Below are 20,713 nucleotides of genomic sequence, written 5' to 3'. Positions count from 1 at the left end.
TCCAAAAAAGCCGTACGTTTATATTTGTTGCCACTAACCTCACTTAGATTCCATAATCACGAATTAGAACCGCTAATCCAAATATCTAGTAACCCGCTAAGCCGGTTTCCCGGTTACGATTAATTCCATATCTACTTTTTTTTTTTTTTTTGGTCAAACTTTTTCTTTATTTCTTTCTTTCTTTCGCACTTTTTATTTAGGCCAAAAATTCCTCATTGCCTCACTCTCTCTTTAAAAATCCGTACAAGTTTCACACCCACAGACCCACTCAACTCCAGTCTGAGAAAGAGAGTAAGAATTTTGAGTAAAGGTTTTGGCTCAATCAGAAATTCAGAACCCAATTTCTTATTTGTTTCTTTCTCTCTCTGGTTTTAAATTTGAAGCAGAAACCGACGAATCAAAGCGCGTTGCAGTTTATACAAATACAGTCATCCTCATTATGATCCTCTTTGTTCTTTCTCCACCTGCCACTTCCAGATTTACTGCAATGAATGAATGACCTCTTGCTTCTCTCAGAGACAAGCTGCTCTGCTCTGCTCCTCTCTCTCTCTCTCTGCACTCTTCTTTTCTTTCCGTGTTGGAATCGTTGCAAAATCTCTTTGCACCCACCAGTCGATCTGAGAGGCTGAAGCTTGTACAGAAGAAGCTTAATTCGTCACTGTAAGTTATCCCACCAAAATCTAATTACTCTTTACTTGGGCTCTGTTTGGTTTCTGAGAAAGCTGACAAGAAATTAACAGCCTACAAAGAAATTAAGCATTTTGGTTAATGTATCAACACCAACCTGCTGGAAATTGAATCAGCTGTTCTGGGTTTTCCTCAAAAAAAGAAAAAGAAAATAAAAAAGCAATCTTTTCTACTACTTTCCTTTTCTCGCTCCAGTTTCTGAGTAACCAAACGTGAAAGTTATACTGCTTTGGTAAACTCAGATCCTTCACTGTCAGAGTCCGTGACTGATAGAGCTCCTGCTTAAAATTGTTACAGATTGGAAGCTTGAAAATCGAAATGGGGAAATCAGGTGCAGCTGGAAACAGAGACTGGACCCAGATCTACGCTATCTACGGCCTGGACCAGTGGCAGACCATCCTCTTCCTGGTCTTCCACGCCGTGCTATTTACCATTTTGTCCCTGCTCTACTTGACCTACTTCGACCCCATCACACTCTTCTTCCACCGCGTCCTCCCCATAGGCTCGGCCCGGTTCGCCGCCGGCTTCACCGGCTCCGTCACTGCGCTCTCCGCCCTCTGCCTCTTCTTCGCCTCCGCCCACTTCCTCTACTCCTCCCTCCCCCTCCACTACGACGTCGTCCAGCGCATGGTCACCTCCGTCAACGACTGGTCAACGGTGAAGCACGCCCTCGACCTCGGCTGCGGGCGCGGCATCCTCTTAAACGCCGTGGCGACCCAGATGAAAAAAGAGGGCAGCTCGGGGCGGGTCGTGGGCCTGGACCGGTCCAAAATGACGAGCCTATCCTCGACTTTAAGGACTGCCAAGCTGGAAGGGGTGGGGGAGTACGTGACGTGCCGTGAGGGCGACCCCAGGAGATTGCCGTTCGGGGACAACTACTTCGACGTGGTGGTATCGGCTGTGTTCGTCCACACCGTAGGGAAGGAGTACGGGCAGCGCACGGTGGAGGCCTCGGCGGAGAGGATGAGGGTGGTGGGGGAGCTCGTCCGGGTGTTGAAGCCCGGTGGAGTCGCGGTCGTGTGGGACCTACTGCACGTGCCGGAGTACGTGCGCCGGTTGCAGGAGCTCAAGATGGAGGACATTCGGGTCTCGGACCGGGTCACGGCGTTCATGGTCAGCAGCCACATCGTGTCGTTTCGCAAGCCCAGTCACCACTTTTTTGGGCCCGGGGAGGTCCGCCTCGACTGGAGATGCTGACGTGGAGGCCCAGCTCGGCCCATATACACAAGAACAAGATAGTCAAATAGCTTAAAAATACATAACCAACAAGGCAACAACAACCTTGAGAGACTTTCAGTTTAATTAATTAATTAATTAATTAATGGGGTTTCCACTATAATTAGTCTTCTGTTTTAAGTAATATATATCTGGAGCGGCGAAGCTGACCCAGATGGCAGATGCTTTGGTGGGAATTTTAAATATATATGTAGAATCTAGTTTGTCATGTTATATGAAGTTTTCTTCCATATATATATTTATATAGTCTGTTGATCTATATACTCTATAGGTGACTTTATATGGGTTTTGTACCGAGTTTGTTGGCTAATTTGTATAAACTTTTATGAAATTAGAATCAATATTATATGAGTAATATAGTCATATTATGTCCCTGCTAATTTTCAAGTTCATTTTGGGGGAGCTCCATTTCTTACTCTTAGTCTCTTACTGTCTCACATCCACTAGTAAGAGTTTTTGACTCTCCAACTTCTCTTTGTTTGAACTAGAAAAGAAAATTTGAAAGAACCTGTAGAGTTCTAATAGATATTTTGAATGATCATAATTTAGAATCTTGGCATCTTCTTTCACCAATTAAAAATATTTATTATACGTAGAATTTCTAAAATGGATATTTTGACATTTAAACATTAAAATCGAATATATGTTTAAACACGAAAAATGCTCTGTGTTTGAGTTTTGAATGTCTGTTTTAGAAGTGTTTTTGATCATATGTATTCAGAAATTTAAAATTTAAACATTAGGAGAGTATTTAAATGTTTTTTGTAATCGAATTTCAAATGGCTGTTTTGAACGCTCTCCTTTACTTTCAAAGACATATAAAAAAAGAAAGAATTCAATTAAATGATCTAAAGATGTTTTAATGCTTGAATTTGATTTTGCTCCTAATCAGTCTAACAGCTCAAAGGAAAAGTAAAAGGTGATGGAAATGAAAAGGATAGTGATATTTTTAAATGGGTGGGATGCAGATTCTTTGTGGAGGTTGTGAGTTGATAGTAGTGATGGTAGGGTTGGGGCGTTGTGAAGTCGCAATTATGGATCTTTGATAGTGAAACGTGCAATGTCGAGTGGGAATGAGTTTGGTTGAGAATTAAATCCCATTGCATCCAACTTTTCTCAACAAAACTAACAAAACTTTGGTCCGTACGGTTTTCTCAAATTTTATTCAATAATCTCGTGACGTTTTTAAATAGCAAGGACCCTTCTTCAACTTTGGTGTCAATATCTATTAATTAATTACAACATAATGTACTGTAAACTTGTGACACGTATAGTACTAATTATCATACTCGTCCACATCTAATTTAATAATTGAAAAACATGTTACAACAGGTACATTATGCATTTTCATATTATATGGATAATGACATTTAACTATTTGAGAGGTTCTTATAGTTTTAGTGACATATCATTATATCTCTACGGCCACCATGCTAGAAAAAGTCACAATCTTTAATACGTACACTTATATCATACTCATACTTTTGGGGTTGTTTGGTTAAGTGAAGCCAACTCCAGCAAAACCAAATAAATCTTGCATATACAATATGATTAATTATGATTAATTACGAGTAAAATCTATTGTTATTGAATTTGAATGGATTCTTTCTTTCTTGGTTTTAAATTTCAGTCATGTATTGAAATACTCAAATGATCCGATGATGGCGCTGAATGCCAATTTTATTTGAGAGATATTAACATTACATTAATCAGATATATAGATGATGAGGTCCATAGAATGGTGAGTAGTCGGTCCCATCAGCTTGGTGACTTGTGAGTTGTGACTTTGTGAGTGAGTGAGTGGCATTTTCTCAAACACCTTAAAGGCTTAAATGCAGCATGTCAGCATGTGTTTTTATGACTCTATGGTACGTGCGTGGGCTCGTGTCCCTCTCCAGTCTCCATGTGCATTGTCTAATTATTATTTATTTTTGGGAAACCTGTATCCTTCATTAAACTTCAATGCCACCACCCTTTTTCATTTTTAGTCTCGGACAATGTGCCCCCCCATCCATATTTCCATACTGGGTTTCCAAATTGCCATTGCATGTTTGAGCTCTTTTGGACTAGTGCTTGGGCAATTCATTTTTTTTCTTCCATAAAGATTTTTTATTGAGTATTGAAAATGACAAAAAATTTATTCTATTTTGATAAATTATACTAATTTCTTATATTTCAATAAATTCTACTAATTTCTTATATTTCAATAAATTCTAGATTTTTTTTTTTAAATCTGACATTTGTCATGTGTTGAAAGTGTATCTCACATCAAAAGTGTAAAATTTGGTGTTACAATAAAAAACTTCATAAATTTTTAGATTCATTGTCTAATTAGTTTATTGTTGAATGTTTTAACTTTCGCATAATATCAAAGCATAAAGTGTAGGTTATCTTTGACAGAGAATCAAATATTACATATACTAACTCTCTCGATTATTCAAAGAGAATGACAGTTTTAAAAAAAAAACTTGAATGAATCAACGATCATATCACATAATTATATTAACTGTGTAATAGGTTAATCAATACCATATGGCCTATATTCTTTACATATATTTTTTGATTCCTTTTAGTTAAAAACTAATTATGTCTAAATAGGACGGAATTTTGTTGAGAATATTTGTGTTTGTCAAGTTGATAAAGTGGATTGATTAGTCATGCACTCATGCATGTTGTTGTGTAGTCAGCATCCTAGCTATATTTGCGAAGGGCAGGGAAACAAACTGGGAAGTGGGAAGTGGGGAGTGAGGGTGGAAATATAAGGAGTTGATTGAGGGATATAATTATATAATTCTTGAGACTATCTACTAAATTTTGATCTAGTAATTCAAAATTTACACTATAGAAATAGAAAAAGTTACTTTATTACATACAATGTGCGCATGCTAGCATTTTTAATAATTCTCGGATAAGATTACACAAACTTTTCTTGGGTTCTGAATTCGTATCCGTCTGGCATGACTCGTGAGGATTTTGGTATTGGTACTATAAGTCTATAACTTCAACACCCTTAGTTGGCATATATATAGTCTTCTTTTTTCTTTTTTCTTTTTTCCTTTTCTGGATTTCTATTGAAAATTCGATTTTTTGCATATATTTTCCACCTTTAGTTTCTTCCATCTTATTATCCCTGACAGAAGAGATAATGGGTGGACATGGGAACAATGAAGTGAGTTGTGTTGGTGAAGTCGATACTTGATAGCATGGAATTTTATTTTTGGTGCAATTCGTGCTGAAAAGTAGCCGTGGGTGGCTTTTGATTAATAATAAATAGATTCCGATGGGAATATGAAAACAACGGTCCCATGGTCTAGTGGTTAGGACATTGGACTCTGAATCCAGTAACCCGAGTTCAAATCTCGGTGGGACCTCATTTATTTTTACTCTTTAATTGTTGCTTTCCTTTCCTGTATTCTGAACCAGAAACCTTTTATGAACTTTCATCACCTGAAAGGCTGAAAGGCCTTTTGCTATGTAATTTTTTGTTCTGGTCCTGGAAAATAAAATAAAATTGGTTACACACTTGCACCTCATATAATTCATGGACCATTTTATCATGTAATTTTTTTTTCTCACTGGGATCTGTTCCTTTCTGGTCCTGGAAAACATAATAAAATTGGTTACACCTCAGATAATTCTAGCATAATAATACAAATTTAAAATTGTGGATCCCATATGGAAAAAAATTCATTTTCTTTGGTTGCACAAGCATTTTAAAATCAAAATACGACGAATGTTTGACAACTCAACAACTCCGATATTAATGCTTACGTTATTCACTTTTCTCATACTTCGAGAATTTGTGTTTAAAATAATTGGTATTCTTAACCAGGAAATAAGAATGGTCCCAAATGAATGCTACTCAGATTTTGCCCAAAAAAAAAAAAAACCATGTTGGTTACACCGTTACATTAATATTCAATTATTCATACATTTTTATAACCCACAAATGAGGTGACAGCATAGGCTTTAAGCTTTCAATCATATCAACTTTATGAACTCGTGGAAACCAAAATACCAAATATACAACTTAATCAACAGCATCAGTATACTTCTGAATTCAATATTCTATCAAATCAATGAATTTTTACAACAATGAACCAAAAAAATCAATGCCTTTTGTGGATCTCTAGACTGAATTGTACAGGAAGAATACAAATTCCGCTATACACAAGGCAGGATGTCAAATAAAGCAAACACTCAGAACTACCTAATGCAAACTAATTCAACTAACTAGCTGATTTTCCAACTCTGATAGAAACACACAAAAAAAAAATAAAAAAAATGAAATTACAGATTTACAAATTCCCAGGATATCAAAATGGGAAACCTAATTTTATCTCTATAGCTGTATCAGAAACATGTCCAACCGTATAGAGTGGAAATTATAATGACCTGAGGCAACTTGAACCCAGGAGAGGAAACTGGGCTGATGAGAGCAATCATGCAGGAATGCAGAAAGAGGAGCTCAGAGTTGGAGGCAAGACACAAACCAGATGAGGCCCAGCAGGATTGCAACTTATATTTGATTCATCAACATCTGGCAGACCCAGTTGAGGTGGCCGAACATAACCCGCCACCAGGGGCACACATAATATTGAGATTTCTATCCTTGAACCTGTCATGGCAAGAAAAATTTGATGAAGATGCCACTAGAAAGAGACAAGTAAAACCATTTTTTCCTAGCTATGAGCCACAAGATATTTTCCTTAACAAAAACAAATGCATGAGATTAAGTGGTTCACAAAACCTTGCTTTGCGGAGAGAGAAACATGCCCTCTTTTCCTCCCAGCAATCATCCAATTCTCAGTATTTGCATCGACTTCATATAACACCTCATCCTGCTGCACAAGCACTAAAAATTATTAATATAATTTTTTTTGTTGAGAATTGCACAGTCCATTATAGTGGGTCATAATTGCCTATAGTACTCAGATTTTAACAAATGATAGTTCAAACACAACCCTCATTCGGCATCTAGCAAAGGTAGCAGGATATGATTCAAAAATACACTTAAAAGATGCACATGATCCCGCTCTACTCCAGTTCATCCAGTTTAAATGAGTAAGATAAAGTACAACATGTATTTCTAATTATGCAATTATACCTTCCTAAACTGTCAAGCTGACCTCAACCTAGCCAAATAGTTTAGATTCAGTTGAGCAGAATGTTGGTTTTACTTTCAAGGTCCTTAAAAAAGATTTTTATTACAGCTGGTATATGAAGCATAAGAAACCTAAAGATCAAGGGGTATTGAAAACCTTAAAAAAGAGATGAATGACATACAACATTAGACCATCTTAATGGAGGTATAATATTCAGGATAAATATCACAGTAACTAATTTTTCTGTTGACCATGGCCAAATGGTTATGCAACATTTCAAATCTTTTCACTAAAAGGTGACATGGACCAGATATGACACCACCCCAGTTTTTGAGTGAAACAACTAAATGAACTAAATTGCAACTATATGAAATTCTGTTTGGCATAAAAACGGTTGAACACTAATATAATGTTCATTCAGAAATAAAAGAAGAATAAAAAAAGGAGTAAACTTTCAGCATCATAAGATTTGACCATCAAAACTAACTTGTTCAATGGGATCACGCCATGCTTACATTGTTATGGAAAACTTTGTTCTCCTCAAAATCCTTTAATCTTTCAACCCTCCATTTCATGTTAACAAGCTGCCCAACCCTAAGGCCACCAGAAGGTAGAGGAAGAAAACCAACAGCCAGGACTGGATCAAGCACAGGCCTTTGCAAAACAAGAGCACTTCTGAAAATTAAATCTTGTCTAGCACCCTCAGGCCCAGAAGATTCTGCAGCCACAGGTTGGTGCGCTCCAATAGTTCTATCACCAGAAATCCCATATCTAATATTGAGGATACTATCTGATTGAAAAGCCTTAGCTTCATCTGCAGGAAGAAAAAAAAGAAACGAAATGAAAAGATACATTGTTTATGTCAAATGCAAGATAGTGTTTAATATGAATAGATTCAAAACTAAATCTAAATTGGCAGCAATCAAATTGAAGACAAGGCAGTGACCTTTTGGCACTTGGTTTATACAATAATCTTTTAGCACTTGGAAGTAATTGTAAAATTTTCAAAAAACTCATCAACATGCATTCATTTGCTTGGGCTGACTCAAAGAATGGAGCGTAGAAATGTGCCAGAATTTATGACATAAATGAATATCAATACCTTCTACATTTGCCTTCCCTAAGCATATACTGAATAACATTCCTGCTCTAGAATTTGGAGAAACAACAAGTGGAAAGTAGCCTGAAGTTGGTCTCCCATCACCTTGTCCAGTATTAAAAAATCCATCTTGAAGATCAAGCCAAGCATCATAGATAGTCAATGTGGCTTTCACTTCAGAGTGTAGAATCACCTGGAAGTAATATCAACCAACGTGACATCAAAGAAGAAACAAATATCATATTGAAATAACCTCTGCTGTTTCAAGGATCTATAAGCATTTATTTTGGAAATTGCTAGAAAAATCTTAACCTAACATGGTAAAGTGCAATCGCCAATCATATCCAGGCTATGTACAAAAGCATCATTCATTCTAAGATAATTGGTTACAATTATATTTTGAGGAGATGGACAGAATTTCCATGTTTTGGCGCACACACACACACACATACACAGGATCACACATGTCACATCTTAAAGATCCAACCACCAAGCTACGGCAGTATCAGTATGTCCTGAATACATAGGAATAGAAAATATATACGCTTTCTTAAGAACCATAGATGGTAAGGTATAAATGAAACTAATAATTATTATTAAATGTTGTCCTGCACATCAGGCAAGGTGATTATTCGACAAATAAATAACTACTAAAACAAACAAAAATTTATGATAATAACAATAAAGAAAATAAGGAAACAGAATTTGCAGGGAAATTCTGCAAGGATGATATGCAAACAACAAATAATTCTTAAATATCTGGTTGTGGATATTCCCAAATTCAAGTTTGGGGGCTAACCCATACATTTTGCATTACAGAAAACTGATTATTAACTTTTCATAAAGAAGAGTGCTTGTGAAAACTAAATAACAAATACCTGCAGAAGCAAAGTACCATCATTGCATTTATCTGCAACTCGCGTGCTTACATGGAAAGGATCAGTAAAATGCACAGCTATGGTCCTGCGCATCACACAGGTTAATAATTATTAAAAGGCATTTATAACTTTGAAAAGCCAAGAACAGAAAATAGAAAATAATCTAAAGTAAGATCTGAGAGGATGATGTAAAATGAGAAATGCCTCTCAAATATCTGATTGTGAGATATTCCAAATTCAAGTTTCAGTGCTACCGTCCTCATTCCATCCAAATTGATTTGTCTCTGGGAGGCCACTGCAATAAAACATGATGCGTCAGATACAGGTAAACAGTTGGAAGCACAAAAATCATATACACATAGAACACACAATTATAAGAACACAACCAAAAGATTTGCATCATATTTGCAACCTGAAGATGATCCTCTTGCAAGGTTTTCGCTGATAGCACAAATTGGAATCCATAAAATAGACGTCAAATTGCTTGCCCAATCTGGAAACTCTACTCTACCATCACACAGAGTCAACCGCTCAAAATCTTTATCGACAGCTAAAGAACTATGTTTAAGAGTACCATTACAGTCGGCCATGCCAACTGAACTCTTTGATGCATCAGCATAGCTCTCCATCTCAATAAAATGTGATTCTTCAATTTTAAGACCAGGACCAGTATCAACATACAATACAGCACCTTTGAGAGAGTAGTTAATGGGCCTTACTATAATCCCAACCCACTGAGGTTCATTTATAAGCAAAGCAGAAGAAATAGCTGCAGCAAGATCAACCAGAGGTCTCGGTTCGAAAACCTAGGAAAGAAAAGGTCAATTAGATGGTAAAATATCACAAGTACATTTAGAAAAATGAACTGAAAGAAAACTTCATCTCAAAGTTATGTACTGATTCTGGATACAAATTTATTATAGGTATAAATAAAAGAACAGTGGTAAACTAAAAATTTGGTATACAATGGTTAGAAACACAGCTATACTTAAGAAACGGAACCTTCAAGATAGGTCTAGGAGGCTTTTCATAACTCATTAAATCTTCACTGTCTTCAGGGCCACCCTTGGAAAAGCTATGAGATCTGAATCTTAACTGCCCTATCTGCCCAGTAAGAACCCCCAAAACATATGAACCTGGTTTTTGGGGGGGTAAATCCAAGGTAATGGTATTCTCACCAGGCTTTAGTACAATTGCAGTAGAGCTCCTTAACGGCTGAAATATCAGATGAAATAATCCAAGTCATATAGAGTGCTCATATAACTTATAAGCTGAAATGGCTGCGATGAAAATGCATTTTCAAGTCCAAGAAATACCTTAGCAACCTCATCAGTACTAAATATTGCATTCAATGTGAGACTTAGTGAATCAAGAGTTATATCATCAGGAAAGCCACTCCAGAATGTTACCGATAGATTACCAGGATCCCCATCACATAACTCTAATGGAGGCCCAGGATTACCCGAAAATGTAATTAATGATGACACGTCTAGTGGCAAAGGTTGCTTCATTTCACTGTGTGCTAGGCGAACAACCTCTGACTGAAAAGCCTGGCGTTCCTTGGTCAAAAACAAGCCTTTATCTAATGAAAGCAGTCTCACACAAGATGATAGATAGCCAGCTTGATCATCAAGTATTTTCTGACACTCTGCTAAATTGGGCAGGACTTCTGCCAATAAATCCTGCCACCCTTCACCTGCGTAAAGGGCGCAAACCTTTTCATATGACTTTGCAGCTAGATCAAAGTTGCCACGCTTAAAACAGACAGCACCTATTTCTCCATCAAGAACAACTCCGTGTCTTTTCCACCAGGATTGATGATAATTGTCTGCAGCGCCTTTAGTTAGCTCCAGATATTTTTGCTGTCAACATCAGAATTTATAATCAAGAATAATGAATGAATGTGTGTGCACAAGTTGTCACAAGAGAGAGAGAGAGAGAGAGAGAGAGAGAGAGAGAGAGAAAGAGACTAATAAATTCAACAACAACACACTGAACCCACAGAGTAGTCAAACAATGTGAAAATGTGAATTAGGAATCTAGCTTCTCTAAGTTATATAGCTTTGAAAAAAGGAAACAAATTTAACTTTTTGTTTATATGGGAAAAGAAAAAGAATCTAACTTTAATAGTAGAAATTTCATACTAAAAGTGCTTTATATGTAGCTAAAATTTTGTAAGTAAGGAGGGATTTATCATTTGATAAAATGGAGATGCCAACAAGAAAAACATATGTAACTGAAAATCATATGGATCTATAGAGGAATTTATCATTTGAATAATCCTGCATGGTCAGTAAACTACAGATAAGAAAGTGCATGCTTCATGTATGTAGTAGTCAGCTGTTCATACCTCAAACTCCTCTGTAGATGACAAAGACTTCCATAGATCAGGATTAGAAACTGTATTGTGTAGAGCATGCTCAGCAGCAACATAAATCTCTGCAAGTCTCATGGGCTGATCAATTGAGCTCTCAGAAATTCCAGGTGAAGAGTTAGTACGTGACATAACACTTGATTGTACTTTTTGTAATGAGGACATCTTAAATGATGCATCTGAACCTGAACTGCCATCATATATCATGACTACATTACAACTCAAATATGCAATTTTGAAGGACATAAAACACTCTTGAGATCAAATATTTAATAAAAAACAACGAATCTCTTAAGAACAGATAGCACTATGTTTACATTAATTCTTGAATTTCCATTACCCATCAATAAAATTTTGGCGACCATCAAACATTTCAAATATATTTCCGGCAGAAAGAGAAGCCCTCCTCCGGTTAGCCTCACGTAATAGTAGAGAAGGTTCAAGAGGCAATGCTTTTCTCCGAATACCAAAATGCTTGGTTGCTGGAGTTGCCTGTAGAATTATCTGCTAAAAAAGGATATTTTAAGTTAAGAAATGCCTTTGCAACAAACTCAAATAAAGCCAATTGTACAACAATAGCAACTTTAGAAGATAAACTGTGAAATTGCTATATCAATTATCATCAGTTCAAGGTTTAAGTTCATATACAAGACCTGTGATTGCACCATGTAACAAGGATGACACTTATATCCTTGTGGGGATTTGATAAAGGTGGTAGATGAGGTAAATTTACAATTATTAAAGTACGTAACTGATATGTTCAAATTTGAGAAGTTATGAGGGATTAGAAGTTCAATTGTGAAATTTTCATGAAACATAGGTCAAACAAAGCTTTTCAAGGCAAAAATTGGTATAATCATCATTTCCAATGTTGATGGTTTTTTGTTAATATCAACACTTTGACATAACGGGAATTCAGAAAAATCTAAGGGAGCATAAGTGTCACAAATTTGTAACAAGGAGTGGTTTTAGAATGCCTTTTACCACGGCCACAACTTCTTACTGTATTATGGGCAGGTCAAATGGGAAGAGAAAATGCAAGAACAATAAACGATGAACCTTCCAAGAGTAGAAGTTTATGGTTTTTTTTGCAGATTGGAAAGCAGTTCTTATGTAGATTTTCTTCTTGTTGTTGATTAACAGTTAGAGCTTTATTGCAGTGGCTATTTTGTTTGTAGTGGACAGCATGTCCACGAAACTTGCAATTGTTCTGGCTTCAATAAACTTGTGCCATATTGATTATTTACCTTTTCTTTTGCTAGCACCTCAGATGAAGCATCGGGTGGAACTGAAGGCCAAACTGCTGGCTTGGGCCAGGGTAGCATGCTGAGTGAAGCACTGTTCAAATGAAAAAGAAATAAAAACTTTAAGGGTAAAGTAAGAAAATGAGTGAAGAAAAGCATCTGCAACTTTCTGGTTCGGTAAAGGCAATTGCTTCAATTACATGGCGAAGCTTTCTAAAATGCTACAATGAGGAGCCAATATGAGATTCTAAAAGTAGTTTTCATCTCCAAAGATTAAGTCTGTACCTGTTTCCAGGACTCCTTTCAATATTTGTCCCATATCCAATTACATACGCAAGCCTCATGAACTGCATAAACATACATTCAAGTTATAAAAGCCTTTTCTTACAGAAAACTTGAAATTAAGAAATATTTAAAAAAAAAAGAAAAAAATTATGACCGGCCTGCATAATCACCAAGAAAGATACGCAACGCTGTGTCAATGTGTTCAGTAAAGTGCCAGCATTTCCAAAACAAAGTCTCTAATGAATCTCAATTGTCAATTCAATAATGGTTTCTAGACACTTGTATCAGTGCACTCCAACAAAGGTGTATCATGGAATAAATAAATAAATAAAACCAAATGACATTTAAAGTTCCTCTATTACTTACGAAACAATAAGAAAAACTACCTTAACCCTGCATAGTGAATAAAGGTCACCCTGAAGGCGGTAAAACTCCTTTTCTATATCAGATGCTGCAAGTCCATCCTTATAATGTGAAGCAGTTGAATTGACTAAGGAGATGCAAGCTGTTATTACCCAAACTTCACGCATACAAAAAGGTAGAATATTCTGAGAAAAACTCCAAAAGGAGAGCAGAAAAGGTAGGAAAAAGAAAAGAAAAAAGAAAAGTTAGAAATGATAATTTCATACTGAAGCTCAAGATAAGTATGATATTATGGTAAAAAATACTTCAAAGAAAAGAAAAAAAAAATCAGATACCTCATGAACAGCCAGAGCCTTTGAGAAGCTTATAATGAATGAGTATCCCCTTAATGCAACCTCAAAGGGGCGATTCAGCTTGAATAAAAGCTACATTTAACCATGTATTTGTAAACTAGATTCTGAAAAAAGGCTCTACTTTCCTACTTAGAAAATGAATGCAATGAATCTAATTTCCTATTTGAAATTTGTACAAGGAAAACCTGTACAGAACATTCCTCAAAGGCATCAGGACATCATAGTAGGCTAAATGCACAAGGAATTGCAGTTTGAATCAGAAGGAATGGAGTAGCAGTTTATTATAGTAGGCTAAATACATTTTACATGAGTTACTAATGGATTCCAGCAACCAAATAAGCAGCATATTTGAAAGTAAGCCACCGTAGTCAATGCAGTATAATACTAGACTGTCGACAAAGCTAAACAGATAGAATTATTTAAGTGACATCACTGTCTTTTTTAATTGTTTTTTATACAACTGATTTAAGGTCTTAGGACTTATGTCAAATTGGGAGGCTGTTGTGTCTTAGGTTTCGGTTTATGCTGTTTTTACTACAGTGGTGTACTCTGTTCTTTTTGGCTTTCATAATATCCTAGAGCTTGTTTCTAGAATTCCTTAGGATAGTGGATTCCTTGTCCGCTGCATTGTACTATGTACTATTTTTATCTTATGCAAAAAAAAAAAAAAAAAAAAAATTTAAGGTCATAGGACTGACTCGGTCTGGCATACCTTTGCTTGACAGGCAAACAGATACTGTCTAAATTCAAATTCCCTGAATGAGTCATCTTGAACAATCTGTGTCAATGGTTTGTTTCCAGAATTAAGCAATGCCGCCTGATCATCACCATGGTCAATTCCCCCAAAGTCCTTCCGTTTTCCAGTCATATCAACTGCATTAGATGAAAAAGATTCATTTTGGTCTCTTAAATACATACACACACAAAAGAAAAAGAGAAAAAGAAGCCCATTAGTGGTCTAAATCTCTCCATTTAAAAAGCACCAAAGTTTTGATAGAATGATGAATTTTCAAGTTTTATTTTCCTTCGGAACAGGTATAGGAATATATACATACACACAAAAATAGCCATGGCCCATGATCTCGTACTCACCGATGAACATGAAAATTCATGCTCACAAATCATTGGATCAAACTCAAATGGTTGAAATTTATTAAAAAATGTTGAGATTTGAATATTAGTCCTTTGATTTTGAGCCAACGAATTATGGACGTGAATTTTTGCTCCCTAAAGAATAGGAGATCAAAATTTTGCATGTACAACATGTTACCTTTGACGAGATATAAACAACTTCTAAACTGCCAAAAGTTTGACAGAGAGTGTGTCCGAACAAAAATTAAGACATGAAGAGAAGTATCAGCAACCAAACTTAACCTAAAGGAGATCAAATCTTGAACTAATAGAATGATATGTATAAATGACTTAATATAAGAAGTAGAATTACAATTACAACAGTCAATGGTTGCTCATATTTAGTTATTTACATTACAAGGACACCCCAAGTCATGAAGACTGTCATGCCTTCATAAAGTAAGCTTAAAAGATAAACACACTAGTCGACTATTCAGTCAAAATCCCCAAATATATCACTAATATACTTGCAGGGTCAAGTTTACTAAAATAATTAGATAAATAACTGTTGCAAAGATCCCCAATACATGTACTTGAAGGTGACATTTGCAGTTCCATGTAAAGATAGTATTTTCATTGGGATATGTAGAAAGCGGAACATATATCTCAACACCAAAAGTGGTAAATAAGATAAATGCATTATGCACCTGTTTCCGAATAACAAATTTCTAGTTCGTCATATTCACGCAATGAATCTTCATGAAGATGAGCCATCTCAAACATAAAAGCCAAGCTTTCCTGAGAACAGAAGCAATTGTATAAGAAGCCAGAATGCAGAAGCTGATGAATAACTAGAGTTGTATGGATTTTGGAGAGACAAAAGCTTGTGGGACATGCGCCTTATAATCGTCTAAAGTAGGATTTAAAATGTACATTTATAACATAAGTCAAACAAAAGAAAAGTTCTTCAATCCAATCGATTTATGCATGAGAGAAAAATTCTATGATTGAATCAACAATCAGTGAAATCCTCTTTGCACCCAAAGCATACTTAATCAAGTTCTTCCCATCCTTAAATTGAGATCAGAACAACCTTCAAGATAAAAAAATTGCAGAAGTTCCAAACTGGAATGAAGCGTTGTTCACTGAGCTTGCGTATTTCATCCTCATAAAACTGTACACGCCTATCCAATGTATTTCTGATGCACTCCATTATCTTGGATTCCAAGTCTTCCCAAAAGTTTGCTTCAGAATATAAATCGAATTTGCAGCACCTGAGAAAACCATTTGTTGATAAAATAAAATGATTATGGAAAATAAAAATAAATTTTAGAAAAGAATATTCTCCTTTATAGGAGTGCTGCACAAAATCATAACATTTACCATTATGTTTGATAATTGGCATCACATATTATGTAATATTAATATAGATATCATTTAGTAGTTATATATAACATATATCGATAGTACATGAAGATATCTACTTTGTAAACACAACTCAAAGAAATATTATCAAAATATTATGTTATATAATTAAAAATGCTGAGCAGAAAATTAGAAAAACACTAGAGAGAGGGATTTCATAATTAATCTACTTACAATATACCATATGCAAGTTATTGAAAAAAAAAAAAAAGAAGAAATGCAAAGAAAAATTCCATATATATAGGTATGCTTAAAACCCAACCCAATTATGTTATTATGATGGTGAGGTGGTCGAATATACAATACTATTTAAGAAGAAAGAGATGGTTGCCAAGTTCATCTCACAACAATCATTGAGGCAAGAGGTGATATTAATATCAACGTTGTGCTCAAATTTTTCTTTTCTTACAAAGAAAATTCCCAATATTGCATGTTGACTTGGTTGACAACAAAGCAGTTATGTAACAGTTGAGTATTGTCAAAATACTGACTAATATATAGGTGATTTTAAATTATACTAAGTTGTTCCACAAACAACAGATACAGTCGAGGACTTGGGGTAGGCCAGTTGGCAAGCAGTTGTGCTGCCCCCACCTCACCGGGCTTCGATCTCCCCTCCCCCCCTTTAGGCCTCTTTCCTTGGCCTCCCTTTGTAACCCAAAAAAAAAAAAAAAAACAACAGATACAGTCCGAGTAGTTCCTGTACAGGCTGGCTTCAGCATAGGATGGGTTCTGGGACAGAATGAGGTCTTGCATTTTTGTTTATCAACCTAGCCTCAAGCTAACTTCTGCAGGCTTCTGCATATTATCATTTCTATAAATAAGTTGGTCCAGCCTCTTTTTGGGAACTGTAGAGCCATTTTAAAAATAATCGCTCTGGAACACCTTCAAACAGAGGGGTAAAACTAGGAAAAGCTTAACGTGAATAAATTTAGGTATCATACACAAAAGTGAAAATTTGAATATGAAACAGTCACAGTACTTATTTTTCAACACTACTCAATCCATCAATCAAAACAAGAAAACACATTTGATTTCTAAAGCAGTAAGCTCACCTTTCTCTCTTCTTGGAGCTGAAATCAACTTCAAGTTTGGCATATACTTTATTTGCCAATTTGGTGGCATGTTCATTATTCGGGTGAGCCTTGGATACAAAAACAATGAACCATTCCCGTTCATCATTTTGGACAATTAATTTTAGGCGCGGTTTAAGGATGGTCTTGAACTCATCAAGATCCTAATAAATTGAAGAAAAAAAGAGTGTCACTGAACTATTAGATTGGCAACAGTACAATCAAACAGAAAAACTTGAGAGAATTTCCATCCACAAACGAAATACAAGTATATCAAATCTGCAGGAGACTAGAGAAAAAATTGAGCATTATTTTTTTTTGTTGGTTCGTTTAGTGTTCTGGCTCAAGCTGACCACAGTAAAGTTTTAGCAAAATGTAGAGATCAGTTGTTTGTCACATGCACTAACTTCATAATTCACACCCAGGCCTGGGTCCCTTTTCCATCAGGTCCAGATAGGAACATCTACTCATAGATTCTTAGCATGTGCAATGGGTGAGGGTGAGACTGGGAACATATACAAATGGATACTATATATGTGTTTCTAGATAGAGCAAAATGGAAGGGGAATGAGAGAGATAAGTTTTGAGTGCCAACATGGTGAGGCCTTAATCAACATAAATGCTTAGCATTTGCAATGGGTTGCAATTACTGTTCAATAAATCTTGATTAGCTCACAAAGAAAACAGATCATGGTTTGGATTTGTGATCCATTATTCAATTCTCGGTATAGAAATATTGATAGATATATGTGGTAATAAATTTAAATCACTTGAAATTACACTAATTTTTTTCCTACACTTTCCATCAAAACCACTGCCATCACAGTCACACTACTCTCAGACCCCAGCATTAGTTAGCAGGCTATGGGTGTTTACTATCGTAACCTTAGTTTTTAAATCTATTACAAAAATTGTTTGATGTGATAAAAGTATAGTTGACATTTCGCTTATATAATTGACAAACACAGTTCTCTTAATATATTAAACATACTATCCATTGGATAGAAATAATTACATAGAATACGTGAGGTGAAGGGGATTGCATCTTACCTCACAGGTGACGAGGACCGCGGTTGCATATGGCTCCCGGAACCAAAATAATGATTGCTCCTGTGGGAACCGGCTACGAAGTCTTGAATCTGTTGTTAATATGAACTCAGCAGGAAAATTCTCCAAAAACACAGGATTACGAGTCTTGTTGTTTAAACAAGCTCTCTTGAATGGCAAGTGGTCCTCAAATCCCTTCTTGACAATAGGCCACAAATCGCTCACATCTTCAACTGAAAAGGTGTTGATAGTTAAACTGTTAGATGGGAACATGAAACGAGGACAATGACACATACCATTACTGCACAAACACGTATAGCTGCAATCTGTTTCAGTTGTTCTAAATTCAATACAGACTAGGAGCATGAATTTTGCATTCAAGGTATCAATGGGCAAAATGCATTTGCTGCACCACTTTAATTGTTTTTCCAATACTCGAACAAATATGCACTTTTGCTTCTACTACCAAATGGCCCAAATTAACACCCGTAATTACTTATCTGAGAGAGGTCACTAGCAATCATGAAGATCAGTAGCTCCAAATGCGGAAAATCATTAACAAAAACTCAACAAGAGCATTAAGCTGGAATTTAAAATAAAAATAAAAATAAAAAAAGGCCCAACCATGAATGAGATTGTAGAATTGTGAGATTGATTTACCTGCAATCACGAGATGATTGAGGGAGTTCTTGATCGTCTGGAACTGAGCAAGATAGTTCGCCATGTTCGACCTCGATCTAAACGAAGCATATGCAATTTTTCATGATAAATGTAGAGAGAGAAAGAGATCTATTCATACACATACATACGTGAATACGTGATACGTATATGTATATGATAGAGAGGGAGAGAGCTTGAGTGAGGTAGTTCCGTGGTTGTTGTAACTGTGTCTCTGGTTTGCTCTCACTGTCTTGTGGGAATGCGCGATCGACTAATTTTATTGTCAATTTTTATTTCTTTTCTTTGCTTCGGAGTTTCAAGGTCCGGTTCATTTTCTTACGGTCCGGAGATCTAGTGCTTCGCGATGCATCACGCTTCATCATTCGGACCATTCAATCTCACCATCTGGCTCGCCCGTTGGCTCCTGATTGGGTCTGAGGTTACTATCAATATGACAATATGAATGGAGTAGTGACACCACAATGAGTTCTAAATCAAGCTTATTAAAATAGAGTAAAAAAAGATTCAAGCCTCGTTTCAAATAAATAAAAGATAAAATGTGTAATGACACAAAATATTTGTTTCCCCATTGCTAAAACAGTTTTCATTTTAGTAAAATTGTACATATTTGTCTTGGTAAATGGGTTAACCAATCCAAAATAATGACAATGAAAACTAGGGGTGGGCACGGTACGGTATGGTACGGTATGAGCCTCATACCGATACCATACCGAAATTTTTATTCGGTACGGTATCTGTATGGTATGGACATTTTTAAAACTTGTACCATACCATACCAGTGTTTTATGAATTCGGTATGGTTCGGTATGGTTTTGGTATATACCAACATTTTAAACTTCTTTTTTTTTTTTGTCAAAAAACAATATTTAACAACCAAAAAGAAATACTTTTTTTCCAACCAAAAGATAAAACAAAACCCAACTTGTACGTTCCTTTCATTTCTGTTGTGAACTATGACCGATGGTATTGATCTTTAATTAACCATCAAACGACTAATTAAGCACATATATAATTCTAACCCAATTCATCATCAACCAGTGTAAACACAGAATTAGAAAAGAAAGCAACTGATCATAAATCACACACCATTCTATATATATATATATATATCAATGCCAAAGAAACTACAACAATGACAAAAGGAAGAGTAAAACAGTAAAACACAACAGCAACTCAGACCCAAGTATATAAAGCATATGCTTTCTATTATAGTCTATAGACTTGCCCAAATAGCCACTAATATGGCAACACTTAATTAAAAAACTATTAAATAATTAAATTAAAATTATATCGGTACGGTACGGTATTTCACGGTATTGAAAGTTTCATACCTATACCATACCGATTTAGATTCGGTACGGTACGGTATATAATCGGTATTGTTTTTCGGTATAACATTGACACGGTACGGTATGGTACGGGTTCGGTTTCGGTATTCGGTAATAAATGCCCACCCCTAATGAAAACACTCCCCTAGTCTTCAAATTGAGGTGATAGTTTCATGTTGAATTTTGAGTATGATTATTGTAAATGTCATATTTGGAGTCTATTCAAGTTTTTCTGTACAATGTTTGATGTGACTCTATATGATATGCTTGGTAGATCTCTTTTAACATGATATTAGTATCATGATTAGCTTAGTTTATGTATCAAATTAAGTTAGCAGAGGCCCTCTCATAATACAGGGCTCTCCACTTCTTAGAAACTCTCATAATTCTCTTTATTTTTTCTGTGGAGCCTTTCACATGTCTCTCTATATTTATACCTTGTAATATTTATCGTTTATAAATTA

At 35.8% G+C, this 20,713-nt stretch overlaps 2 protein-coding genes and 1 non-coding gene across 6 annotated transcripts; 2 read left to right on the top strand and 1 right to left on the bottom strand.

Moving 5' to 3' along the window:
• Window positions 1-184: 184 nt before the first annotated feature.
• On the top strand, window positions 185-2,287 carry LOC147298087 (uncharacterized). Its single transcript, XM_086254789.1, has 2 exons — window positions 185-660; window positions 985-2,287. The coding sequence occupies exon 2, from the start codon at window positions 1,006-1,008 to the stop codon at window positions 1,882-1,884; it is 879 nt and encodes a 292-aa protein (XP_086110915.1). The 5' UTR covers window positions 185-660; window positions 985-1,005; the 3' UTR covers window positions 1,885-2,287.
• A 2,935-nt stretch (window positions 2,288-5,222) lies between these two features.
• Window positions 5,223-5,294, top strand: TRNAQ-CUG (transfer RNA glutamine (anticodon CUG)). The gene has a single exon. It is a non-coding gene; the product is annotated as a tRNA-Gln (tRNA).
• Window positions 5,295-6,021: 727 nt separating this feature from the next.
• Window positions 6,022-19,171, bottom strand: CLUB (TRAPP II complex TRAPPC10/CLUB). Of its 4 annotated transcripts, none has more exons than XM_086257510.1 (21): window positions 18,901-19,171; window positions 18,244-18,473; window positions 17,176-17,357; window positions 15,789-15,969; window positions 15,403-15,493; window positions 14,337-14,497; window positions 13,607-13,696; window positions 13,295-13,456; window positions 12,909-12,970; window positions 12,627-12,717; window positions 11,720-11,886; window positions 11,356-11,569; window positions 10,322-10,867; window positions 10,008-10,220; window positions 9,418-9,811; window positions 9,210-9,300; window positions 9,006-9,090; window positions 8,131-8,320; window positions 7,544-7,842; window positions 6,674-6,767; window positions 6,022-6,541 (listed from the first exon to the last, which is right to left on the bottom strand). In XM_086257510.1, the coding sequence occupies exons 1-21, from the start codon at window positions 18,962-18,964 to the stop codon at window positions 6,366-6,368; spliced, it is 3,783 nt and encodes a 1,260-aa protein (XP_086113636.1). In that variant the 5' UTR covers window positions 18,965-19,171; the 3' UTR covers window positions 6,022-6,365. The 4 variants fall into 4 exon arrangements, with proteins under 4 accessions (XP_086113636.1, XP_086113654.1, XP_086113646.1 ...); XM_086257528.1 differs by having other exon boundaries at window positions 6,674-6,764; XM_086257520.1 differs by having other exon boundaries at window positions 11,720-11,883.
• Window positions 19,172-20,713: the final 1,542 nt, after the last annotated feature.

This window comes from Dryas octopetala, chromosome 1, assembly GCF_963921425.1.
Source record: "Dryas octopetala chromosome 1, drDryOcto1.1, whole genome shotgun sequence".
NCBI classification, from domain to species: domain Eukaryota; kingdom Viridiplantae; phylum Streptophyta; class Magnoliopsida; order Rosales; family Rosaceae; genus Dryas; species Dryas octopetala.
The sequence above is the reverse complement of the archived record's forward strand: the minus strand, read 5'-3'. Positions and strand labels throughout refer to the sequence as shown.